Source organism: Peromyscus maniculatus, chromosome 12, assembly GCF_049852395.1.
Source record: "Peromyscus maniculatus bairdii isolate BWxNUB_F1_BW_parent chromosome 12, HU_Pman_BW_mat_3.1, whole genome shotgun sequence".
Classification (NCBI taxonomy): Eukaryota; Metazoa; Chordata; class Mammalia; order Rodentia; family Cricetidae; genus Peromyscus; species Peromyscus maniculatus.
In genome coordinates, this window is record NC_134863.1 from 5332952 (window position 1) to 5357077 (window position 24126).

At 45.0% G+C, this 24126-nt stretch overlaps 1 protein-coding gene across 4 annotated transcripts in view; it reads left to right on the top strand.

Annotated features, from left to right (window-relative positions):
• The window catches only part of Gnb1l (G protein subunit beta 1 like), a 73046-nt gene that overhangs the window by 24622 nt on the left and 24298 nt on the right, over positions 1 to 24126 (top strand). For 3 of the 4 annotated variants that reach the window (XR_013043634.1, XM_006994462.4, XM_042259040.2), the window contains exons 3-4: positions 22152 to 22291; positions 22639 to 22764. Coding sequence is in view for 1 of the 4 variants with exons in the window: in XM_006994462.4 (XP_006994524.1) it covers positions 22167 to 22291; positions 22639 to 22764 (251 nt within the window). In the remaining 3 variants the exon portion in view is untranslated. The remainder of the gene's footprint in view (positions 1 to 22151; positions 22292 to 22638; positions 22765 to 24126) is intronic. The other variant, XM_076548507.1, reaches the window with a different exon arrangement.

The following is a 24126-nucleotide window of genomic DNA, read 5'->3' on the forward strand; positions in this document are numbered from 1 at the left end:
GACTGATTCTATTTCCTTGGAAGTTATGGGTCTATTTAAATTGTTTATCTGATATTGATTTAATTTTAGTAAGTAGTATCTATCAAGAAAATCATCAATTTCTTTTAGACTTTACAATTTTATGGAATATAGGTTTTTAAATTGTGACCTAGTGAGTCTTTGGATTTTTTTTTTTTTTTTTTTTTTTTTGGTTTTTCGAGACAGGGTTTCTCTATGTAGCTTTGCGCCTTTCCTGGAACTCACTTGGTAGCCCAAGCTGGCCTCGAACTCACAGAGATCCGCCTGCCTCTGCCTCCCAAGTGCTGGGATTAAAGGCGTGCGCCACCACCGCCCGGCCGAGTCTTTGGATTTTTTCAGCATCTGTTGTTATGTCCCCCTTTTCATTTCTTATTTTGTTAATTTGGATATTCTCTCTCTCCATCTTTTAGTTTATTTGGATAAGAGTTTGTCTATCTTGTTGATTTTCTCAAAGAACCTGCTCTTTGTTTCACTGATTTTGTGCATTGTTCTCTTTGTTTCTATTTTATTGATTTCAGCCCTCAGTTTGATTATTTCCTGCCCTATACTCCTCTTGGGTGAACTTGGCTTCTTTTTGTTCTAGAGTTTTCAGGTGTGCTGTTGAGTTGCTGGTATGAGATCGCTCCAGTTTATTTATGTAGGGAAGTTGATAGAGCCATCCACTTCCTCTTGGCACTGCTTCCATTGTATCCCCTAAGTTTGGGTGTGTTGTGAATTCACTCGCATTGACTTCTAGAAGTCTTTAATTTCTTTCATTATTTCTGCCTTTACCCAGGAGTCATTCAGTAGAAAGTTGTTCAGTTTCCATGAGTTTGTAGGCTTTCTGTTATTTCTGTTTTTTCTGTTGTTGTTGAAATTTAGTTAATCTGTGGTCTGATAGGATTTGGGGGTTTATTTCAACTTTCTTGTATCTGTTGAGATTTGCTTTGTGACTGAATATATGGTCAGTTTTGGAGAATATTCCATGAGGTGCTGAGAAGAAGGTATATTCTTTGGTGTTTGGGTGAAATGTTCTGTAAATATCTGTTAGGTTCATTTCATTTGGTTCATAACATCCCATAGCTCCAGTATTTCTCTGTTTGGTTTTTGTCTGGATGACCCTTGTGTTTGTGGCACAAATGTTAAGAATTGAAAGATCATCTTGGTGGGTTTTCCTTTGATGAGTATGAAGTCTCCTTCCCCATCTCTTTTGATTATTTTTTTGAAGTCTATTTTGTTAGATATTAAAATGGCTGCATCAGCTTGTTTCTTAGCTCCATTTGCTTGGAAAATCTATTTCCAACCATTTTCTCTGAGGTAATACCTATCTTTGATGTTGAGGTATGTTTCTTATTTGCAGCAGAAGGATGAATTCTGTTTTTGCATATATTGTGTTGGTCTATGTCTTTTTTATTGGCGAATTGAGTCCATTGCTATTGAGAAATATCAATGACCAGTGATTGTTAATTCCTATAATTTTGGTGGTTTTTTTTTTTTGGTTTGGTTTTGCTGGTGTGAGATTATTTTTTTTCCTGGGTTTTTGGGTGTAGTTAACTTCCTTGGGTTGGAGTTTTCTTTCTAGTATCTTCTGTAGGGCTGGATTTGTGGATAGATATTGTTTGAATTTGACTTTATCATGGAATATATTGTTTTCTCCATCTATGATGATTGAAAGTTTTGCTGGGTATAGTAGTCTAGGCTGGCATCTGTGGTCTCTTAGAGTCTGCAGCACATCTGTCCACGCCCTTCTGGCTTTTAGAGTCTCCATTGGAAGTCAGGTGTAATTCTGATAGGTCTGCCCTTATATGTTACTTGCTCTTTTCCCCTTACAGTTTTTAATATCCTTTCTTTGTTCTGTGTGTTTAGTGTTTTGATTATTTATGAGGCCAGGAGACTTTCTTTTCCAGTCCAGTCTATTTGGTGTTCTGTAAGCTTCTTGTACCTTTATAGGCATCTCCTTTTTTAGGTTAGAAAAATTTTCTTCTATGATCCTCTTGAAAACATTTTGTTGGCCTTTGAGCTGAGATTCTTCTCCTTCTTCTATTCCTATTATTCTTAGGTTTGGTATTTTCATAGTGTCCTGGATTTCCTGAATGTTTTGTGTCAGGAATTTTTTAGATTTATATTTTCTTTGACCCATGTGTTTATTTCTTCTATCATATCTTCAATGCCAAATTCTCTCTTCCATCTCTGGTATTCTGTTGGTGATGCTTGTATCTGTAGTTCCTGTTAGCTTACCGAGATTTTCCATTTCCAGAATTCCCACAGTTTGTGTTTTCTTATTTCTATTTTCAGGTCTTGAACAGTTTTATTTGTTTCCTTCAACTGTTTGTTTTTTTCTTGGCTTGCATTATGGAATTTCTTTGTTTCCTCCGGTCTTTTGTCTTTTCCTTGATTTCTTTAAAGGATTTACTCACTTCTTTGAGGACCTCTACCATCTTCATAAAGCTGATGTTCAGGTCTTTTTCTTATGCCTCAGCTGTGTTGGAATAGTCAGGGCCTGCTGTGGTAGATTAGCTGGGCTCTAGTGGAGATGCATTGTCTTGGCTGTTGTCGATTGTTTTCTTTTCTTCTTTTTAATTAAGAAATTTTTTCACTCATTTTACAGACCAAAGATCCCTCTCTTCCCTCCTCCCACTCCCCCAGCCTCCTCCCCAACCCGACTTCCACTGCCCCGCCTCCCCAAGAAGGCAAGGCCTCCCATGGGGAGGAACATCCAGTAGAGGCAAGTCCAAGCCCTCCCCCTGCCTCAGGGCTGCACGAGGTGTCCCATCCATCATAGGTAGTGGGCTCCATGGTGTGGATTGTTTTCTAATGCTGGTGTCTAGGCATTCGGGTTTGGGGTGATTATAGGTCTAGGTGCCAGTTTCTGAGTTTGTCTTTGTCGGATGGGTGATTTGTTCCTGGGTTTCTGTTTCCTCTCTGCTCTTCTGATCTGTGTGGCCTAGAGTTCTGGTCCAGCAGGGAGTTTCCACGTTTGCCTACCTGTTCCGGCTGGTGTGACCTGCACTTGAGCGGGGGTGTCCACCAGAACTTGAGCAGGGGTGTCCACCCGAATTTGAGTAGGCACATAGCAGTAGGGGTGGGTGGTGGAGAGGGAAGGAGTGGCCAAAGACCCAGTGGATTGGGTCTTTAGGAACTGAATTGAGGCAGTGGGATAGTTCTGTAGGTGGGCAGCTTCTCTGTTCGTCAGTCAGCTGATTTTTTTCTTTTGTTGGTTTGTTTTTCGAGGCAGGGTTTCTCTGCATAGCTTTGCGCCTTTCCTGGAGCTCACTTGGTAGCCCAGGCTGGCCTCGAACTCACAGAGATCCGCCTGGCTCTGCCTCCTGAGTGCTGGGATTAAAGGCATGCGCCACCACCGCCTGGCTAAGTCAGCTGATTTTTAGTGGAAGCACCAAGAATGTGTACTGGAGAAATGGCATTCTCTTTAGGTGAATGGGACTGGGAAAATTGACATTTTACACAGAGACTAAAACTAAGTACTGCGTCTCTTATCACGTATTAGTCAGTTTTGCTTTAACAAAGCAAATACCCAGGAAAATGGATTTATGAAAGAAAAGATTTATTAGCTCACAGGTCTAGAGGTGCCAGTCCTAGGTTAGGGACCAGTTGTTGGGGCTTCAGGAATGCCTGGTGGCGGCAATGGAGAAGAACACACAACAAAGCAAAGGAAGAGGCTGAGGTTCCACAGTCCTGCTCAGGGGCACACCCCACAGTACCCTAAGGGCCTCCCACTGGGTCCCACTTCCTAAAAATTCCATCGCCGTCCAGTAGAAGCACTCTGAAGACCAAACCTTTAATGCATGTGAACTCTATAATCTTGTGTTGCTTTTTAAAGAATTATTATTTCATATGTATGGGTGTTTTGCCTGTGTGTATGACTGTGCACCATGTATGTGCAGTGCCCATGGAGGGCAGAACATCTTCTGGGCGACTGGGTCCCCCGAAACTAGAGTTACGGATGTTTGCGAGCTACCTTGTGAGTGCTTGGAGCTGACTAGACATTAACAGCCCACGAAGCCCAACCTGTTTGGGTGTTTTGTTTGTTTGTTTTTGAGACAGGTGCTCTTTCTACAGAGCTCCGGCTGTCCTGAAACTCACTGTGTAGAACAGGCTGTCCTTAAATTCATAGAGATCTCCCTGCCTCTGTCTCCCATGTAAGTGCTGGGATTAAAGGTGTGTGTCACCATGCCTAGGTAGGTATTCTAATTTTTTATTTTGTTTTTGGCTATGTGTTTTTATTAACATGCATAGTTAATCTTTTATTGGGATATATTAATTATGCCCAGTAGTGGGTTTCATTATGCCATTCTCACACATGTTTATAATGTGCTTTGAAAACACTGAGTCTGCTATTACTCTCTGTCCCCTCCCCCCACTGGTCACTTTCTTCTTCTCACCCAGCCCTCCTATTTTGGGGTGTGTGTGAGCATGGGTGAGGGACTATTTACGGGATCGTGTGTGTGTGTGTGTGTGTGTGTGTGTGTGTGTGTGTGTGTGTGTGTGTGTGTATGGATGAGGGATTATTTACGGGATCATGTGTGTGTGTGTGTGTGTGTGTGTGTGTGTGTGTTGTGTGTGTGTGTGTGTGTGTGTATGGGTGAGGGACTGTTTACGGGATCGTGTGTGTGTGTGTGTGTGTGTGTGTGTGTGTGTGTGTGTGTGTGAGCATTGGTGAGGGACTGTTTACGGGATCGTGTGTGTGTGTGTGTGTGTGAGCATGGGTGAGGGACTGTTTACGGGATCATGGGCATTTTACCTGTGGTTGGTCTACTGACAGAGTTTCCTTCCCTCCCCGTAGTTATAAACGGCATCAGTAAGAGGTGGAGCCTCATGAGTTCCTTCTCTCTTTTGTGACAAGATGTTGATGGGCCCGATCTTGTGCAGATAATCACAGCTGCAGTGAGTTCAAGGGTGTCATGGCTTTGTCAACACAGAAGGTGGCATTCCATCATACGTCATCTCATCCTTCGTCTCTTACCCTTCCTCTGTCCTCTCTGTGTGAGTTCTCTGAACCTCGGAGGGCCTGAGATGCCCTGTTTAGGGCTGAGCATTCAACAGTCACTGCTCTCACCACTTGGCCCAGTTATGAGGAGCCTCTGCAGTCACTGCTGACCACTGCATAAAGAAGCTTCTCTGACTAAAGCTGACAGCAGCGCTGGCCCGTATGCTGGTCTACATTCGTTATTAGAAGGCAAGGTGATAGGCTCATCGTGCCCAGTTAGCAAGACAGTAGCTGTGGCTTGTCCACTAGGGTCTGCGATTTCCCCAGCCACAGGTGTTAAACCAGATGGATGGTCCAGACGTGAGTTTCCTCCTGTGGAGCAAACCTCAGTTCTGTAGAAAGCAGTTGTTTAGGAGCTGGAGAGATGGCTCAGAGGTTAAGAGTGCTGACTTCTCTTCCAGAGGTCCCGAGTTCAATTCTCAGCAACCACATGGAGGCTCACAACCATCTGTAATGAGATCTGGTGCCCTCTTCTGGCATGCAAGTGTGTGTGCAGATAGAGCACTCTACAAAAAAAATAAAAATAAAGAAAGCAGTTGTCTACACAAGCATGCTATGGGCACAGCCTGTCTGGCAGGGTCCCCATCTGAGAGGACAGCTCTCCCCAGCAGCCTATAGTAGCACTTTCCAGCACTGTGAGAGCTAGCTGAAGAACCTTCCATCTCAGTTCCAGTTAGATTTCTTTATGTCGTGGGACTAGGTCATTTTTTTTCCTTTTGGGGGCCTGCCACCCAGCTCCCAAATAAATCACACACGGAGGCTTATACTTTCTTATGAATGCCCAGACTTAGCTTGTTTTAGTTTCTAGCCAGCTTCCCTTAACTTCAAATTATCCCAACTACCTTTTGCCTCTGGGATTTTCCCATTCTTTTACTTCTGTAAATCTTACTCTTACTCTGTGGTTTGCTGCGTAGCTGGGTGGCTGTCTCCTGGGTCCTCCTCCTCCTCCTCTGGCTGCTAGCTCTCTCCTTTTCTTCCAGATTTCTCCTATATATCCTCTCTGCCCACCAGCCCAACCTATTCTTTCTCCTGCCTTGCTATTGGCCAGTTCTTTATTATACCATCAGGTGTTTTACACAGGCACAGTAACACAGCTTTACAGAGTTAAACAAATGCAACATAAACAAAAGTAACACACCTTAAAATAATACTCTACTACATTTCCCCCTTTTTATCTAAATAAAAATAAGAGTTTTAACTTAAACATAGTAATACTATATACAATAACAGTCACCTAGACAGTCACCCAAAGTTTCTCTGCAATGTTGGGGCATCCATCTTCAGCATATAGGCCTAGAATATTTGGCAGACTCTTCTATAAAGTAGGAATTTTGGACTGTCCTGCCTTGTTTTGGCAAAGTTCAACAGTCTTTTTCCTGTGTGTTTTGCATGTCCATTCTGCACAGAATATTGTCAGCAGTAAAAGGCATGAGCAGTTTCTTTTCCCAGTGGCTAATCTTGCCACAATAAAAGCAAACTCCATAAGGAATTTCTTCAATGCCCATCATCTTCTCTGAAGTAAATTGATACTACCAGGAGCAGATGTGTCTCATTGTCATGAAAAGCCCTAAGTTAACAAAATATTTCAACTGCCATATTCTGTAGGTCTTTGAAAGGTTTGAAGACCATCTATCTAAAATATGTCTCTATATGATCTGGAAAGCATACCTAACATTTTTGCAATTTTGATTGTAATAAATGACTAACTACTGATCTATGTTTCTTGGTTGTCCTATATAGTTTATAATAGCTTTCAAAAACTAGAATTCTGGGGCTGGGGAGATGGATCAGTGGTCAAGAGCACTGAGTGCTCTTCCAAAGTACCTAGGTTCAAGTCCCAGCACCCACATGGCAGCTCACAACTATCTGTAACTCCAGTTCTAGGAGATCCAATACCCTCATACAGACATACTTGCAGGCAAAACACCAATGCAAATGAAATAAAAATAAATATTAAAAAAAAAAACAAAATTCTACCTTACATTTTTAAATTAACTGTATAGGTACAATACCTTAAACAAGAATAGAAACATATATACAATATGTTGTAACAAAATAACCTTAAATTTGTATCAATATACAAAAATCCTTTAAGCAAGAATAGAAACATATATACAGTGTAACAAAAATAACTTTAAATTTATATCAATGTACTATATTCTCCTAAATTATAATATCCATAATCCACCAAATAACCAAAAGCCTCCCACATCCCCCAACTCTTGGGAACGTGGGTATAGTTTTCAACATACTTCTTCCTGCTGTCTGTGGATGAAGTATCTTTAAGGTCCTAGACAGGAAATTTAAGATAATGGCCAAGTCCTGGGAAGACCAGCAGTAACCTTTGCTGATAGATATCACCTGTCAAGTTTCAGGAGGTCTCACCTGATCAAACCTGATCCATATTAACCCTGAAGGAATGCAGCCTCTCATCTCCTGTGGAAACAAAGCTCCAAAGCATTTTTGATTTCCATTTGACAAATATATTTTTGGCTTCTTTTTTAAAGTTAAGGCATTCCTAAAATATATAGATTGGTTCAATTTAGTAGTCCAGTTCACAATCCCATGAGTCCTAGCAGCTGTCTTTTGCTCATTACCATTCAAAAAGTCCAAAATCAACACAGTAACAAACAGAATCCAGACTCCCTGTGTATTTCCCATCTCTATGTGGCTTATTCTTTTTTTATATTACTTTACTTCTATCTTTTTGTCTGACCAGGAATTGCATTCAACCTTCCTAGAACTCTAGAATGCTGATGCTTGTGCTGTGGCAGGTGTTTTTAACTTAGTTTTTTGTTTCTACTTAATGTACTAGCTGTTCCTGCTCACTGCCCAGCAGAAACTGCCCGGCCAAAAATCTTAAAGGAGTCATATACTGTTTCTTTCTTTTTCTTTTCTTTTTCTTTTTTTCTTTCTTTCTTTTTTTTTTTTTTTAACTCAGATTTCTTAAGCCCTGCATGGCCCCACATTGGGCACCAAAATGTTACTTTTTTTTTTTTTTTGCTCTTTTTTTCTTTTGCGGCCCACCACCCAGCTCCCAAGTATTCTTAATTATGAATGACCAGCCTTAGCTTGTCTTAGTTTCTAGCCAGCTTTCATTAACTTATCCCATCTACCTTTTGCCTCTGAAAAAAAGAGAAGTCCTCCTTCTCTGCCTGCTCAATCCTTGATCCCTCTCTCCAGTTTTCTCCTTCTATTTATACTCTCTGCCTACCAGCCCGACCTATCCTTTCTCCTGCCTTGCTATCGGCCAGTTCTTTATTAGACCATCAGGTGTTTTACACAGCACAGTAACACAGCTTCACAGAGTTAAACAAATGCAACATAAACAAAAGCAACACACCTTAAAATAATATTCCACAACAGAGACACATATGTTTTCAGCAATAGGGTCTTTCCATCTGTCATAATTTGAATAAGATTGGCCATCAGAGGCTCATATAATTGAATATTTAGTCACCAGGGAGTAAAACTCTGAAAAGATTAGAAGGATTAGGAGGTGTGGCTTTGTTGGAGGAAGTGTGTCATGGGGGTGGCTTTGAGGTTTCAAAAGCCCACACCAGGCTCAGTCTCTCTCTGCTTATGATCAGGATATTGATACTTCTCTAGCACCACGTCTGCCTGCATCCACTATACTTCCCACCATGATGATAATACAAACCTCTGAAATAGTAATCGAGCCCCCAGTTAGAAGCTTTCTTTTTTAAGAGTTGGTCATGGTGACTCTGTGCAGCAGTAGAACTATGACTAAGACACCAGATAGTTCTGGTACGTAACCAACCCCAGTGGCAACCCAGGGGGCTCCCCTGACCAACAACATGTGGAGATGGCTCACCCCTGGAACTGAGATCGTCATTTAAATCTTACGGTTTCTGGGAGCATCTTTACCCACCCATTTAGGGTACTTTTTGTTTCATTTACTTGTTTATTTTGTGTGGAAGTTGTGGCATGCTCATGCTGTGGCATGTATGGGGAGTGGGGCACGTGTCCGGAGGCTACCTTAAGGGGAGCTGGTTCTCCACGACTGGGTCCTAGGAATTGAAGTTGGGTTATCACTTGGCAGCAAGGGCCCTTACTGTGTTGAGCCATCTCTATTTTTAAAAATTGCTTCATCAGATATCAGGTCTCCTTGTGGCTTTTTCATATATCTGTAGTTTGGGTGACCCTCTGAAGTGCAATTCTAATTAGTCTTATTAATAATAGCCCGGAGTCAGACATCAAGGGTGAAGGCTGAAAGATCAGAAAAGCAGAGCAGCAACCACTAGAGACTTCTTACCTCTACAAATCCTCAGACTGAATGGGGGGCCAAGAGCCTGCCTCCACCTCCCTAGTGCTGGAATTAAAAATCTGCACCACCACTGCCCAGCTCTGTTTCTCTTTTAGACTAGTTCAATCTCATATAGCCCAGGGTGACCTCAAACTCCTGATCTTCCTGCTTCCTCCCCCAAGTGCTGGGATTAAAGGTGTGTGCCACCACTGCTTGGCCTCTATGGTTAACTAGTGGTTAACTCCACCCTCTGATCTCCAGGTAAGCTTTATTTGTCAGAACACAAACAAAATATCACACAACAACCCTCCCCCTCCTTCTTCTTCCTTCCTCCTCCCCAACTTCCTACCCCTACTCCTGCTTAACCCTTTCTACCCCAGTATTCCGCTTCCACTTTCTACTACCCTCCTCCTCTTAAAGCCTTTTCTTCTCTCCGCTGGGACCTCTTTCTCATCTCCTGATGTTTACGTATACTCACTCCCACATAAATGCACAAATGCACATATATAAAAGTTAGAAGCTAGGGTCTCTGCATGAGAGAATATGTTGTTTGTCTTTCTGAGCCTTGGTTACTTCACTTAATGTAATGTTTTCTAACTCCATTTTCCCAATTTCATTTTTCTTTACAGATGAATAAAATTTCTTCATGTAGCTGGGTGGTGGTGGTGTACTACCCCGGTCTACAGAGCGAGTTCTAGGATAGCCAGGGCTACACAGAGAAAACCTGTTTTGAACAATTTTTTAAAAAATATTCTTTGTGTATATATACTGCATTTTTGTTAACCATTCATCAGTTGATGGATGTCTAGGCTGATTTCATTCCCTATCTTTTGTTAATAGAGCAGCAATAAACATGGATGAGCAAGCATCTTCGTGGTAAGATGTAGAATCCACATTTTAGTTTGGTTTTTCTTCAAGTTTTCCCATGAAGCACACTCTCAGGAAACTTGGGCCAAGTATCATAGGATTGTAGGCTAAAACTTGGCCAGCTGAATGCTGGGGGACAATGAAGAAGGTTTCGGTCCAGTTCACACGGCATTCAGTGAACTGAAAACCTGTTGAGAGTGAGTGCGTGGCTGACTGAGCTATTCCTCGTGCCCAGCTACTGATTTTGTATGCTAATATTCTATCTTGACACTTTGCTCAAAGGTGTTTATTGTCTTAAGAGTTTTCTGGTAGAGTGTTTAGTGCCTTTTATGTATAGATCATATCACCTGTACGTGACTTTTTCTTTCCCATCTATATTCCACTTATTTCCTTTTCTTATCCTGCTGCTGTAGCTAAGACTTCAAGTACTATATTGAACAGGAATGGAGAAAGTAGTTGTCTTTATTTTGTTCTTGGTTAAGTTTTTTCTCCATTATAACATGATGTTGGCTATTAGTATTTATATTAATATTATATTTATTATGTTGAAGTATGCTCCTTCCATCCATAATGTCTTCATTATTATCATTAAGGGATTTTTGGATTTTATCAAAGCTCTTTTTTTGGGCTGGAGAGATGGCTCAGAGGTTAAGAGCACTGACTGCTCTTCCAGAGGTCCTGAGTTCAATTCCCAGCACCCACATGGTGGCTCACAACCATCTGTAATGAGATCTGGTGCCCTCTTCTGTGTACGTAATAAGTAAATAAATAAATCTAAAAAAAAAAAAGCTCTTTTTAATCTTATCAAAGGCCATCTATTGAGGTGATTATAATGATCATTTATATATTTATATATATAATACATGTGTGTGTGTTGTTGTTGTTTTTGTTTTTGTTTTTGTTTTCGTTTTTTGAGATAGGATTTCTCTGTGTAGTTTCAGTACCTGTCCTGGATCTTGCTCTGTAGCCCAGGCTGGCCTCCAACTCACAGAGATCTGCCTGGCTCTGCCTCCCAAGTGCTGGGATTAAAGGCATATACCACTGCCACCCAGCTTTGTTTTTATATATATATATATTTTTTTTTTAAAGATTTTTTTATGTATTATGTATAGTGTTCTACCTGCACGTATGCCTGCAGGCCATAAGAGGGCACCAGATCTCATTATAGGTGGTTGTGAGCCACCATGTGGTTGCTGGGAATTGAACTCAGGACCTCTGGGAGAGCAGCCAGTGCTCTTAACCTCTGAGCCATCTCTCCAACCCCATTTATATATTTTTAATATGTATATTTTACTTTGTGTATGTGTGTGTGTGTGTGTGTGTGTGTGTGTGTGTGTGTGTGTGTGTTTGTTTGCCTGAATGTATGGATGTCCATCATGTGCATACCTGGTGCTTAGGAAGCCAGAAGAGGGTGTCATATCTTCTGGAATTGTAGTTACAGACAGCTGTAAGCTGTCATGTGGATTCTGGGACTTGAACCCAGGTCCTCTGGAAGAGCAACAAATGCTCTAAACTCCCTATCTCTCTATCCCCCGTTTTTTGTTTCTTGAGACAGAGTCTCTCTATGTAACCCTAACTGTCCTAGAATTTGCTCTGTAGACCAGGCTGACCTCAAACTCACAGAGATCCACCTGCCTCTGCCTCCTGAGTGCTAGGATTAAAGGTGTGTGCCATTGTACCTGGCCAAGTGATCATTTTGATGTGTTCTTGAATTTTTTTCCAAGTGTTTTATTGAGAATTTTTAATCTGTGTTTAGCTGGCAAATTGGTCTGCAGTTTTCTGTTGCTACATCGTTATCTCGCTTGGCATCACATTTATGCTGACTTTGTAAAATGAATTTGAAAGCATCTTTCCATTACTATTATGGGATAATTTGAGGATCGATGTTAATATTTCTTGATAATGGTCAGGTAGAATTCTGTAGTGAATCCTTTTAAGCCTCGACCTTTTTTTACTTTGGAGTTTTTTTTCTTTTAAATTACTGTTTCAGCCTTATTTGTTATAGGTATGTTTAAATTATTACCTTTTCTTGGTTTAACCTTGGTCCTAAATGTGGCGAAATATAAGTTTTTAATGGTTGCCCTTTACGTTTTTTTGAATTTGATTGCTATCTGATGTACTATCTCTCTTTTAATCTCTGTGTTTACTGATTCAGGTGATTTCTGGGTCTTCTCTCTCTTTCTTTAGTTAGTTTGGCTCAGGGCTTGCTGATTTTGTTTACCTTTTCAAAGAACTGGCTCGTTTTATTGATTCTTTGTGGTGATTTTTTTTTTTTGTTGTTTCCATTTCATTAATTTTGCCCTGACCTTGATTATTTCTTTCTGTCTGCTTCTTTTGGGTTTGGCTTGTTCTTATTTTTCTCAGGCCCTGAGATACACCATTAAGTTATTTGAGGGGCTGGAGAGGTGGCTCAGCGGTTAAGAGCACTGGCTGTTCTTCCAGAGGTCCTGAGTTCAATTCCCAGCAACCACATGGTGGCTCACAACCATCTGTAGCAAGAACTGGCACCCTCTTCTGGCCTGCAGGCATGCATGCAGACAGTACTGTATACATGATAAATAAATAAAATCTTTTAAAAAAGTTACTTGTTTGAGAGCTCTCTGATTTTTTTCTTGTGTAGGCGATTGCAGCTATGAAGTGCTTTCTAGAACTTCTTTCCTTGTTATCTCACATGTTATATTTTTATTTTCATTCAATTCTAGGACTTTTTTAGTTTCCTTCTTGATTTCTTCAGTGACCTTTTTATCACCCAGGACTGTTCAATCTCCCTGAGTCTGAATTTTCTGTATTTTCTCTTGCTGATTTCTAACTTTTTTCCTTGTGGTCTGTTAGGACATAAGAAGTAATTATAATTTCCTGTGTTGCTGACACTTGCTTTGTTTCCTAATATGATATATTTTAGAGAAAGCTCCAGGGGCTGCCGAGGAGAACGTGTACTTTGCAGTGTTTGGACGGAATGTTCTGTAGATGTCTATTAAGTCCATTTGATTTTTATTCTGATATTTCTCTGTTCTTTTTTGCTTGGGATGAGCTATGTACTAGAGAGCAGGTGGACTCACTCAGTATTACTATCTTAGATTAATTCATTACCATATATTTAGTAGTATTTCTTGTATAAAATTAGGTTCACTCCTGTTCAGTGAGTATATCTTTAAAATTGTAATGCCCTCTATTTTTTTTTTCCTATTGAGACAGGGTTTCCCTGTTGTAGCCCTGGCTGTCCTGGAACTCACTGTGTAGACCAGGCTGGCCTTGAACTCATGAACTCAGTCCTGCTTCTGCCTCCTGAGTGCTGGGATTAAGGGTGTGTGCCACCACACCAGGCTAATGTTATGGTTTTAAAGGTTATTAATGGAGACATGGTTCATTGGTTAAGACCATTGGCTGTTCTTCCAGAGGACCTGGGTTTGGTTCCCAGCACCTACAAGACAGCTTGACCATCTGTAACTCCACTTCCGAAGGATCTGACACCTTCTTCTGACCTCTGTGGACATCAGGAACCCACGGGGTACACAATCATACATGCAGGCAAAACATCCATACACATAACATAATAAGGCCATTCATGCTCATGAAGGAGCAAGGAGAAGCTTTTAGACCCACCCAGGTAGCTGTCATTCCTCCTGTCTTCTGAGGTCCCGCATCTCCTTGGTGCATGGATAGTTTCTGTTCGCAATCCTTCCCGTGCTCATCTGCTAATAAGAAACCTCTCCATTTTTCCTCATCTGAGGACATCTGTTTGCAATGTTGGTTAATTTCAGTACTTAGTGTCTATAATGTCTAGCTTTTCCAACTGTGGGTCACAAGTAATGGTAACAGCAAAGGTTTCTGAGCAAAGCAACAGAAAATTAACTGAAAATGAAGTGCGTGCGCTCCTGAGGTGTCTGTGGCAGCATTCGCCCTGTAGGTTCTGAACAAACCACATACACGCTTTGCCCCGAGCATTTCATTCTCCCACCTAGAGCCAGGAGGTGCTGTCCCACTCAGATACGGGAGACTTGGGTAGTGTAAATTGCTGCATTTTTACTGCACAGTGTTCACTGCACAGTTTTCTGCCATTAGAAACAGAATAGTTTAATTGAAGAAAGGAAAAATTCCCAATTTTTTCCTACCATTATTCTCAATTAGGTAAGTACCGAATTAGTGTATTATATTTGGATTGTATTTGCTTAATTTTTAAAGTTATTGGTTGAGTTGCATAAAATTTGTTTAATAAAATTTTGTAGCTAGAGTTTTCCTGCCTTGCCCACAGTCAGGACAAATCTTTGTCACCCTCCAGTCCCACAGCTGCTCAGACCCAACCAAGTAAACACAGAGATTTATATTGCTTACAAACTGTATGGCCGTGGCAGGCTTCTTGCTAACTGTTCTTATAGCTTAAATTAATCCATTAAGACTCGTGGCTTACCGGCGTCTTCACATGATGCTTGTCCTGGCGGTGGCTGGCAGTGACTCCTTCTGCCTTCCTGTTCTTTTATTTCTCCTCTCTGTTAGTCCCGCCTATACTTCCTGCCTAGCCACTGGCCAATCAGTGTTTTATTTATTGACCAATCAGAGCAATTTGACATACAGACCATCCCCCAGCACAGCCAAGTGCAAACCATCTCAGACACCTGCACTCAGGCCCGTGGTCCTAATCATCCTCTATGTGGACCTGCTGGGTAAAGCCATGAGGAACCCAAGAACGGGCTTCCACAGGACATACAGAACATCCCACAAAATTTAGCTTGGGATTAGGAGAGAAATTTCCATTGATTTTTGTTTTGTTTTGTTTTTCGAGACAGGGTTTCTTTGTGTAGCCCTGGCTGTTATGGAACTCACTCTGTAGACCAGGCTGGCCTTGAACTCACAGAGATCTACCTGCCTTTGCCTCCTCAGTGCTGGAATTAAAGGCTTGTGTCACCACCAACCGGCTCCAATAATGTTTGAAATAAGTCTAAACATACTTCTGCCATTTTGTTATATATTAATCTAAAGCCATGACCTCAGAATCAACAGTAATAAAAATCAAGTTCTCTATCAGCCCTGAAAACACTGAAGATTCCTTATATACTGCAGTATTAAATGTTCGGACAAGACTTAATTTTTTATATAAAAATAAGTAAGTATATTCATCTTATTAGCATGTAATCTTGGTTTTATCTTTAATAGGTGTCTGTATATCCAAGAATTGTTTTAGAATAAATTTATGACTTACTATCAGTAAACCCACTGTGTGTATTTATAGACCCAAGGCTGTATAAAATTTTCTCAGGTTGATGAGTCTAAGTGAAAGAAATCTGGCTTTAAAGATGCTTCTTCTGCTTCCGTTACCACAGTGAAGTGCTTGCTGGATGCTAACTGGAACAGAGGGGCTACTTAGCACACAGTTTGGGGGAATGAAAGTCCCCGAGTGGCCAGCCCCAGTGGTGGCCTCTGGTAAAGAGCCAGAGGAGATGGCATCGTAACGCATGTGTGCGCAAGAGGGAATGGGCCCTTCATAGACAGGGATCCAGAGGGCTGCTCCAGGACCTGGTTCTCTCTTGCAGTTCACGCCCAAAACCTGTAGACTAGTTCTGAGGCAGGGCTCCCTCGGCAGTGGATGTGAGTTGTTATAAATAGGCACCTCCCTGTGAAGGTTCTCATACTGCATTGGGACTGGGCTCTAGCACATGTGTCCTTGAGAGCGAACCCATCAGATCAGCTGCCCTGGCTCCCATGACTGTTTAGAGGTTAACCATGATGTCGTCATCTGCTCATCTTCCCTAGGTGTTCAGTCCTTGTTGATTTAAGTGCTTCCTTTTGCTCTGATCTCGTCTCTCTATTTCTTAGACTTTATTGCCCCGAATGTCTCTGCTTCTCTGATGGTTTATTTCAGTATTTTTTCTTTCTGATTTTACATTGAATTTCTGTTGATCAGTCATAATATTCCCTGTTGTTTCCTGGTTTGTACCAAATTTAAAAACAAAACAAAACAAAAGTGGTTGGGCAGTGGCGGCGCACACCTTTAACCCCAGAACTCAGGAGGCAGAGACAAGCAGATCTCTGTGAGTTCAAGGCCAGCCTAGTCTACAGAGTGAGTTCCAAGACAGGCTCCAAAGCTACCCAGAGAAATCTGTCTCAAAAAACCAGGAAAACCAAAAACCAAAACCCAAAACAAAAAACTAATGCCTGGAGAAATGACTCAATAGTTAAGATCACATTTTGTCACAGAGAACCCAGGTTCAATTCTCCTTACCTACATGGTGGCTCAGAACCATCCATAACTCCAGTTTTAGGAATTTGACACCACCACCCACCCACCCCCGACCGCTACAGATACCAGACATGCATATGGTACGTAGACATACCTGCAGGCAAACATCCCTAAACATAAAAAAAATACAAATACACACACACACACACACACACACACACACACACACACACAATCGATTGTCCATACCCAGATTTTCTCAAATATCTCCAAAGTCAGATGTCCCCCAAATAGCCTTCATGGCTCTCCCTTTGATTTTTATTTATTCATTTTATCATTTGTATGCATATGCATAATATGGGGGGTGTCATGGCATGTGTGTGGGGGGGTTGGAATATAACTTTATAGAGTTCTCTTCTGCCACCATGTGGGTTCTGGGGCTCAACTCAGGTTGCTAGGAAGTACCTTTATCCACTGAGCCATCCTCCTGATCCTAGCCTTTCTTTTCTAAGCCCCCACCCTATTCCCCATTATTTGAGACAAGGTATCTCTGTAGCCCTATCTGTCTAGCCTGGAACTCTGAGTAGACCAGACTGATTTCAGACTCACAGAGACCCACCTGCTTCTGCCTCCTACAGATGGGATTAAAGGTGTGCGGCCTCGTGCCCAGCCTGGCCCTCTCTGTTTTGATCCTGTATCTAATTTAATATCTGAGGTTCACGGCACATTGGGTTGTGAGATCTCTCTCTCTCTCTCTCTCTCTCTCTCTCTCTCTCTCTCTCTCTCTCTCTCTCTCTCTCTCCTCTCTCTCTCTCTGGATGGGGGTTGAGATGGTTTCTCTGTGTATCCCTGGCTGGCCTGGAACTCACTTTGTAAACCAGGCCTTGGACTCAGAGACCTGCCTGTCTCTGCCTCCTGAGAGCTGCCCGCCTGGTTTTGATATGTCTACAGTCTACTTTAATATCAAAGAATCACTGCCTTTTGTTTCTGTAGTTTCTCTTGACCTTAACCATTTTCACATGCTTAAGCTAATTTTCTTGTGCAGTACCGTGTCTGGAGATGTCTGTTTCTCATGGCCAGCTTCATGTTTGGACATTGTCAGCATGGGTTCATGCAGATTATGCCATGACATCTTATCACATATCATCAGGAGATAAGCAATGCTTCTATCATTTGGGGAAGTTGGTGACAGCTAGGTGTCTTCATTGTAAAGGTACACTTTCCTTTGTGACTAGTAACCACAAAAGAGTAACCCTGGAAACCTATTTCCCAGCAACTTTTTACCAGATTGGATCTTTTTCAGACCTGATTTGGGATGTATCCCCTCCACCCCAGTTTGCTTTCTGTTACTGTGATAAAACACCAGGACCAGAAGCAACTGGGGGAGTTTGTTGGGCATAGTTGTCCTGATCGCAGAGTGTCATTGAGTGAATTCAGGGCAGGAACTCAAGCAGAGGCAGGAACTTGGAGGCAGGAACTTGAGACCATGGGGGAACACTGCTTACTGGCTTATCCTCCATGGCTCGCTCAGCTTGCTTTTTTATGCGACCCGGACCACCTGCACAAGCATGGTACCACCACCGGTGGACCGGACCTTCAATCATCAATCAAGAAAATGCCCAGGCCAACCTGATGGAGGCATTTTGTCAATTGAGGTTCCCTTTTCAGGGATGACTCTAGCTTGTGTAAAGTTGGCCTAGAATTAGCAGCACAGTAGAGTCATAGAGAGGAAGCCTCTCCATGAGGGTGACCCTGGGGCCTCTAGACAAAGGCTGCTGTGATTTGCCCAGGGGACACTGTTATCACTCACTGTGTGGGCCAAGGGCCTTTGGCACTTGTAACATTTATAGGAAAGGCCCTTGGCCAGGTTGTCTCTCCTGTAAATTTTTAAAATAATTTATCGTGCTCCGACATCTTGAAGAGTAGGCAGAACCCAGTGTGCGCTGCATCGTTTCCTGATCTTTCGCCCTCCCACTCACAGTGGGGGAGACAAGGTACAGCCTCGCACCACGCAGAAGCCGCCTGTGCATGGGCCGTGTACAAGGGCTGAGGCCTCCACTGGGGCGGCCAGGGGCCAGGAGAGATAGGATAATACAATTATTCTCAATTAGATTAATAAAGAATAATTAGGTGTCATAAATCAAGTAATCATAGGATATTGTCATAGGAAAAATATGTAGGTAGAATTAATTAGTTTTCAAATAAAGCGTTTATTTTAATTGCCTGAAATGATGGAGCCCTTAATTGTTGATGCATCATTTTGGCCTGAGCTTTTCAGCTGTTGTAACAGCGTGACGTGACGGGTTTGTTCCCTGCATTTCTGGGGAGACAATAGAGGAGACCTTGATTTCATCACCTCACAATGAGCCTTCTGCTGTGAGGTTCTGGAAACTCCCACCATGCCGCAGGCAGGCGGCAAGTGTGGGCTGAGCTTAGGCTGGCAATGCCCAGGGTCATGTGTGTGAGAACTCTTATACATGTATGTGCATGAGTGTGCATGTGAGCACAAGTGTACACATGTGTTTTGGTGTGTACTTGAGGGTCTGTATGCCCTTGTATGTGGAATGCATCTGAAGGGGGTGCATCTGTGTGGGTCGGTGTGTATGTATGCATGTATAAGTGTGAGCATCTGTGTGTCTGTGTGTATGCACATGGCTACAGTATGTGTGGTATCTGGATTACACCCCGTGCCTGCCGAAGTGGCCTCCTACAGGGGGATAGCCTGTCAGACCTCACTGTTTGGACCCGTGTGGCTGATGCCCCTATCCCGGCTTTGGGGCTTCCTCTTGGGTGTACATGCTGTAAGAGGTTAAGTTCTTGGCAGTGGTGGGTGGGGCTAGCGCCTGTGGACCTGGATCTCGTGAGAACACAGTTGGGCTTTGGAGGGCCCACAGCTGCCCTCTGAACCTGTCCTTTGGGCCACCTGATTGAGGCAGTTCTTCCAGCATGTGATCTTTTCAGGGTCACGTGTCTGAACAGTGAGAGGTCATGTCTTCTCTGCAGAAGTCACCTCACATTTGCGAAGAGTTAGCTTTTAGCAGATGATGAGTTTTGTATAGCTAAAGCTCCTTCCCTACCCCCCCCCCAAAAAAAAAGAATCAGAAAAGAAGGGATTTGGCAGTTTATACGTGCATTCCCGATGACCTTGTTTTCTTTGAAAGCCCTTGAGGGAGTCAGGGTCCAAGGGTAGAGTTAGGGCTTGACCTGGTGGGACCTATATCAGGTCAGTAGGACTAGATTCCTGTCTGATCTCATGCCACCGTCATGGGTAAGACCTCACTGGCCTTCCCTGGCACGGCCCTGATCCTACCCCGTCCTCCTAGACTGCCCTCCATAGGGCCCGGGTCTCCTGGGAGCCTGGCTCTGACTGCTGACTGCCTTCCACTGTGGTATGGATCAGAGCCCATACCTGCATCTCCTGTAACAGAGGAAAGGGTGAGGGCGTAGGATAGTGTGGAGGTGTGGAAGTGGGCCATGCTGGAGGAAGATGTCCCTGATGGGGTACAACAGGAGAGGCTGCCTATCACAGAAGCCTTTGCCTCCCTGGCCTCTGGACTGCTCATAGCTGCGTGTGGCCTCAGCCTGTAGGCTCTCCTCCCACATTCCGCACCAGCCCTAAAGCCCAGTCTCCACTCTGGAAGAATCCCGCCTGGCTCTTTTGCTCCATTCTTTTCTTTGCCGTGTTCTTTGGAGGGCAGCAGCTACCACCCAGGTTGGGCAGAGCTGCGCCTCCCTGCTGTGCGGGCTGCCTGTAAGGAGAGGAGGCTGTGCCCTTGCCCGGTGGAAAGACTCCTGAAACGACCTGCGGTAGCTCCCCTGCCGTCTGCCTCTGACCTCTTCTCCTGTGCCTTCATCCCAGCTCGTGGCTCTGGGGCCACCCCTGCCTGTGAAGAGCAGCCAGCTGAGGGACAGGGCTGGTGTGAGGGGGCCGGCCGACTGCAGACAAGGTTGAATGTGTGGTCTGGGGCACTGGAATTTTCTCCTCTGCAAGGCAGACCCTAGCAGGTCTTAAATACAAGTCCCGTGCTTTGTGGAGTGGTCTGTCTGCTGGGCCAGCAGTTCTGTGGATGCGGCCAGATGACTTGGTCCTGCCCCTTCCCATGTACCTTTCCTGGCTGCTCCGCCTCTTGGTGGCACATGCCTTGAGAGCATTTCAGCCCCATTCCCAGAAATGTGGGGCACCTCACCCAATCATTTCCTGCCTCAGTTTCTCAAAAGTAAAGAGTATGCTAGTCTCAGAGTGGTTATAGTTAGAAGTTTTGGCCTGGCGATGATGGTGCACACTTTTATTCCCAGCACTTAGGAGGCAGAGGCAGGCGGATCTCTGAATTCAAGGCCAGCCTGGACTATAGAGAGAGTTCCAGGATGGCCAGGGCTACACAGAGAAACCCTGTCTTGAAAAACAAACAAACAAGCAACAAAAATACTTAGAAGTTTTGGCAGTTGAGGCCGGGATCCAGTGGGGCTGTTTGTAGCTCTCAGGACCCACACAGCTCTCATCTGTAAACATGTCTGCTGAGCAGGCGCTGGCACTGGGCACAGGGCAGGGGTGGCACAGCCCAGACTCCCCAAGCTGGCACGGGGCAGGGATGGTGTCCGTCATCCAGGTGTGCCATTACTCTACGTTAGGGAGGAAAGACAAGGGACTCCAGAGTGGAGGGCTACCAAGGGAGTCACCCGCCTGCTGGGAGGGTCAGCCCAGTGCATGTCAGGATGAGTGCTGTGGGTATGCAGGGTCACTGTGGGAGGGGCAGTCCTGAATACTGCCCCGGGGAGCACCATAGCGGGAGGGACGTGAGCTCTTGTGAGAGAAAGAGATTGGGCCTAACTGAAAAGTGTGACAAGTCGGGGTTTGTAGCAGGGGGCAGGTGGAAGTGTAACCAGTCTTTCTCTGTCCTGCCAGCTCCCAAATAATGGCATGGGGACTTCTTGTTAATTGTAAAAGCTTGGCCTATAGCCTAGGCTTGTTCTCAACCAGCTCTTACAGCTTAGGTGAGTTCATTTCTATTCATCTGCGTTCTGCCCCGTGGCTCATGGCTGTCACCTCTCCTCCTGCACATCCTGTGTACTCTGCCTCTCCTGGAGGCTCCACCTTTCTTCCCAGAGTCCTCTCTGTCCCCAAAAGTCCTGCCTATCCTCTCCTGCCCAGCTATTGGCCACTCAGCTCTTTATTACACCAATCACAGCAATACATCTTCACACAGTGCATGGAAAAAAGTGAGAGGACGCATCGGGAGTCTGGGGATCCAGACTGAAGGCAGGCCAGGGTAAGCAGTAAAGGCTGAGGGGACCTGATCATTCTGAAAGCGTGCAGATAATGGGTATGGGGTGATATGGAATTGACTTAGAGTTTTTGCCAAAAGTGTTCACATGGACCTGCCAGAAGGTCCAGGAACCTGAATCAGATTTGGCCAAGCAAAGGCTCCTTTTCTGTGGTGCTGGAATGGAACCCGGGGCCTTGAGCTTGGTAGCAAGTGCTCTATTGTAGAGGCAGCAAGACCTCCATTACGGGATTCCCAGATCGTGCTTGCCAAGGAGGGACGACAGACTTGGATCTTTGTAGCACCAGAGCTGACAGATAAGATGGGGACATGGGGACGGGAAGCCTGGAGGTGCCCACCAGGAACGGTGACAGGCTGGCAGTTGGGGTAAGGATGGGCGGCACTTCCGGCAGCCCGGTGGTCCATGAAGAGCCTGTCTGCATGATGGCGAGCAGCATCCTTTTCCCAGAAGGGGCAGAAGTTGGGTACTGAGCCCACAGCTTTCTAGACGCTCTCTCCAGCTGCCTTCTGGAGAATGTAGAGCTCTCTGCCACTCACGTGTTCTCCTTTGCACCCCAGGTCTGCATCCACCACATGGCAGGCCCGTTCCCACCACCGCCTGGTCCCACATTTGTCCTCCGAGGCACACAGTCACCTGTGAACACGCTGCATTTCTGTCCAGCCTCCCAAGCCCTGGGGAACCCACTCCTTTTCTCGGGGTGAGTAACAGCTGCCCCACCCCAAGCCCAGGGTGAAGTCCAGCACTGGGCTTCACAGAGCGTGGTGCTTATCTAAGGTGCTGGCAGGAGACACTGCTTGCCACCCCCTCAGAACCTCCTGAGACACTGTCCATTCTGGAACTCCTTGGAGGAGCAGAGTCATGCCTCTGTCTCACACCGCTGAGTTCTGACTAATACCCCACCTGCAGGCCCTCCGGCCCCCTTTGCTGACCTTCAGTTTGGAGTCTGTCGCCTTCCACTGGCTGTGTGTGGTGTTGGCCTGGAGCAGCATGTTCAAGATGTCTACTGACTGCAGCCCCTGTCCTGCCTGTGCTTGACTCCAACAGGTCGCAGAGTGGCCTGGTGCACATCTGGAGCCTGCAGACCAGAAGGATAGTCGCCACTCTAAATGGCCACAGGGGCCAGGGTGTGACCTGGCTGAAGACACTGCCCCAGGGGCACCAGCTCCTCAGGTGGGTCACAGCAGCACAAGGGAGCACCAGGTCCCAGGGGACATATGCTGGGGACTCTGACAGACCCCTGTGACTACCTTCAGCCAGAACTGAGGGTTTTAGGAGCATCTTGCCAGCTTGGCTGTGGCTTGTGAAGAGTGTGGGACCAGCTCTAGCCTTTGGGAAGTAGACAGGTCTGGGAGGTGCCGTCTGAGGTAGCCGATACCAGCCCCAGAGGCAGCTGATAGAAAGGCTCTGGGTTGTGGCTTAGAAGTGGGCAGAGGTGATCGCACCATGTGCTAAAAAAAAGTACAGGGACGAATAAAGCAGGGCCCAGGCTCAAGAGAGCTGAAAGTTCAGCCCTCAGGAGTCCCTGCTCACCCAGGGCCCGGGCACTTGGGTGGCTTGAAAGGCATGACGGGTAGCCTGGGGCTGGCACTTACATAATCAGCCTGTCTCCCAGCCAGGGTGGTGGCGCTGCAGCCCCTCCTGCAGCCCCCCTGAGGTCGGGAGGCCTGTGGGGGGGGGGGCTGCAGGTGTGGATGGCCAGGTGCATTTGCACTGCGCTGGAGACCACGGCCCACCAAGGCTGCCCGGCCTCAGCTGTGTTTGGGCCCGGGTTTCTCCGAGAGGCCCTGCAAGGGTTGTGTGCTTTCATGTCTCCCAGGCTGGAGGACCCCCAGCCCTGGCTGCACCTGGGCCACAAGAGCTGCCCCGGCTAGCGTTTCTTTACCTTCCTCATCACGAAACCACTTAGTTACAGGCTCATAGGAGTACGCAGACCCTTGTAGCACCTGAGTAACCACTGCCCCGTCAAGGACGCAGCACTGCCCACCGTGCCGTGGGCGGCAGCCCAGGACTGCTAGACTGTCTTGCTGAATGTCTGGAAAAAGAGCAGATTTTTTTTTTTAAATGAGTTTTTTCCTAACTTTAAGTTGGGGAAACAGACTACCGGGTACTTAATTCATACCTGTGGTCCCGGTGCTCAGGAAGCCAGACAGGATTGCTGAGTTTGAGGCCAGTTTGGGATACCACTGGCTTCTGCCCATTTTTCTACTGGACTGACTGCATTTTTCTTATTGATATGTGAAGTCCTATTTATATTTTACATAGCATCATTATTCTATCGCAGATTATCTCTGCAACAGGGTGACATATATTTGTACTCTCCTAGGGGTGTCTTCATGGTAATGGAGTCACAGTGGTAAGGCCTTCCCCATGTGGTCGGGCTCCTGAGTCTTATGAAGGAGCCTATGCTAAGACATGGGCAATCTTAGCCTACCTCCAGAGCTCACTGTTGCTTCTTTTAGATTCCCAGTTCCTCTGTTGATGTGGGATGCAGGCAAAGCCCGCCATCCCATCATCCTTTCTGTTTTTCCCCTC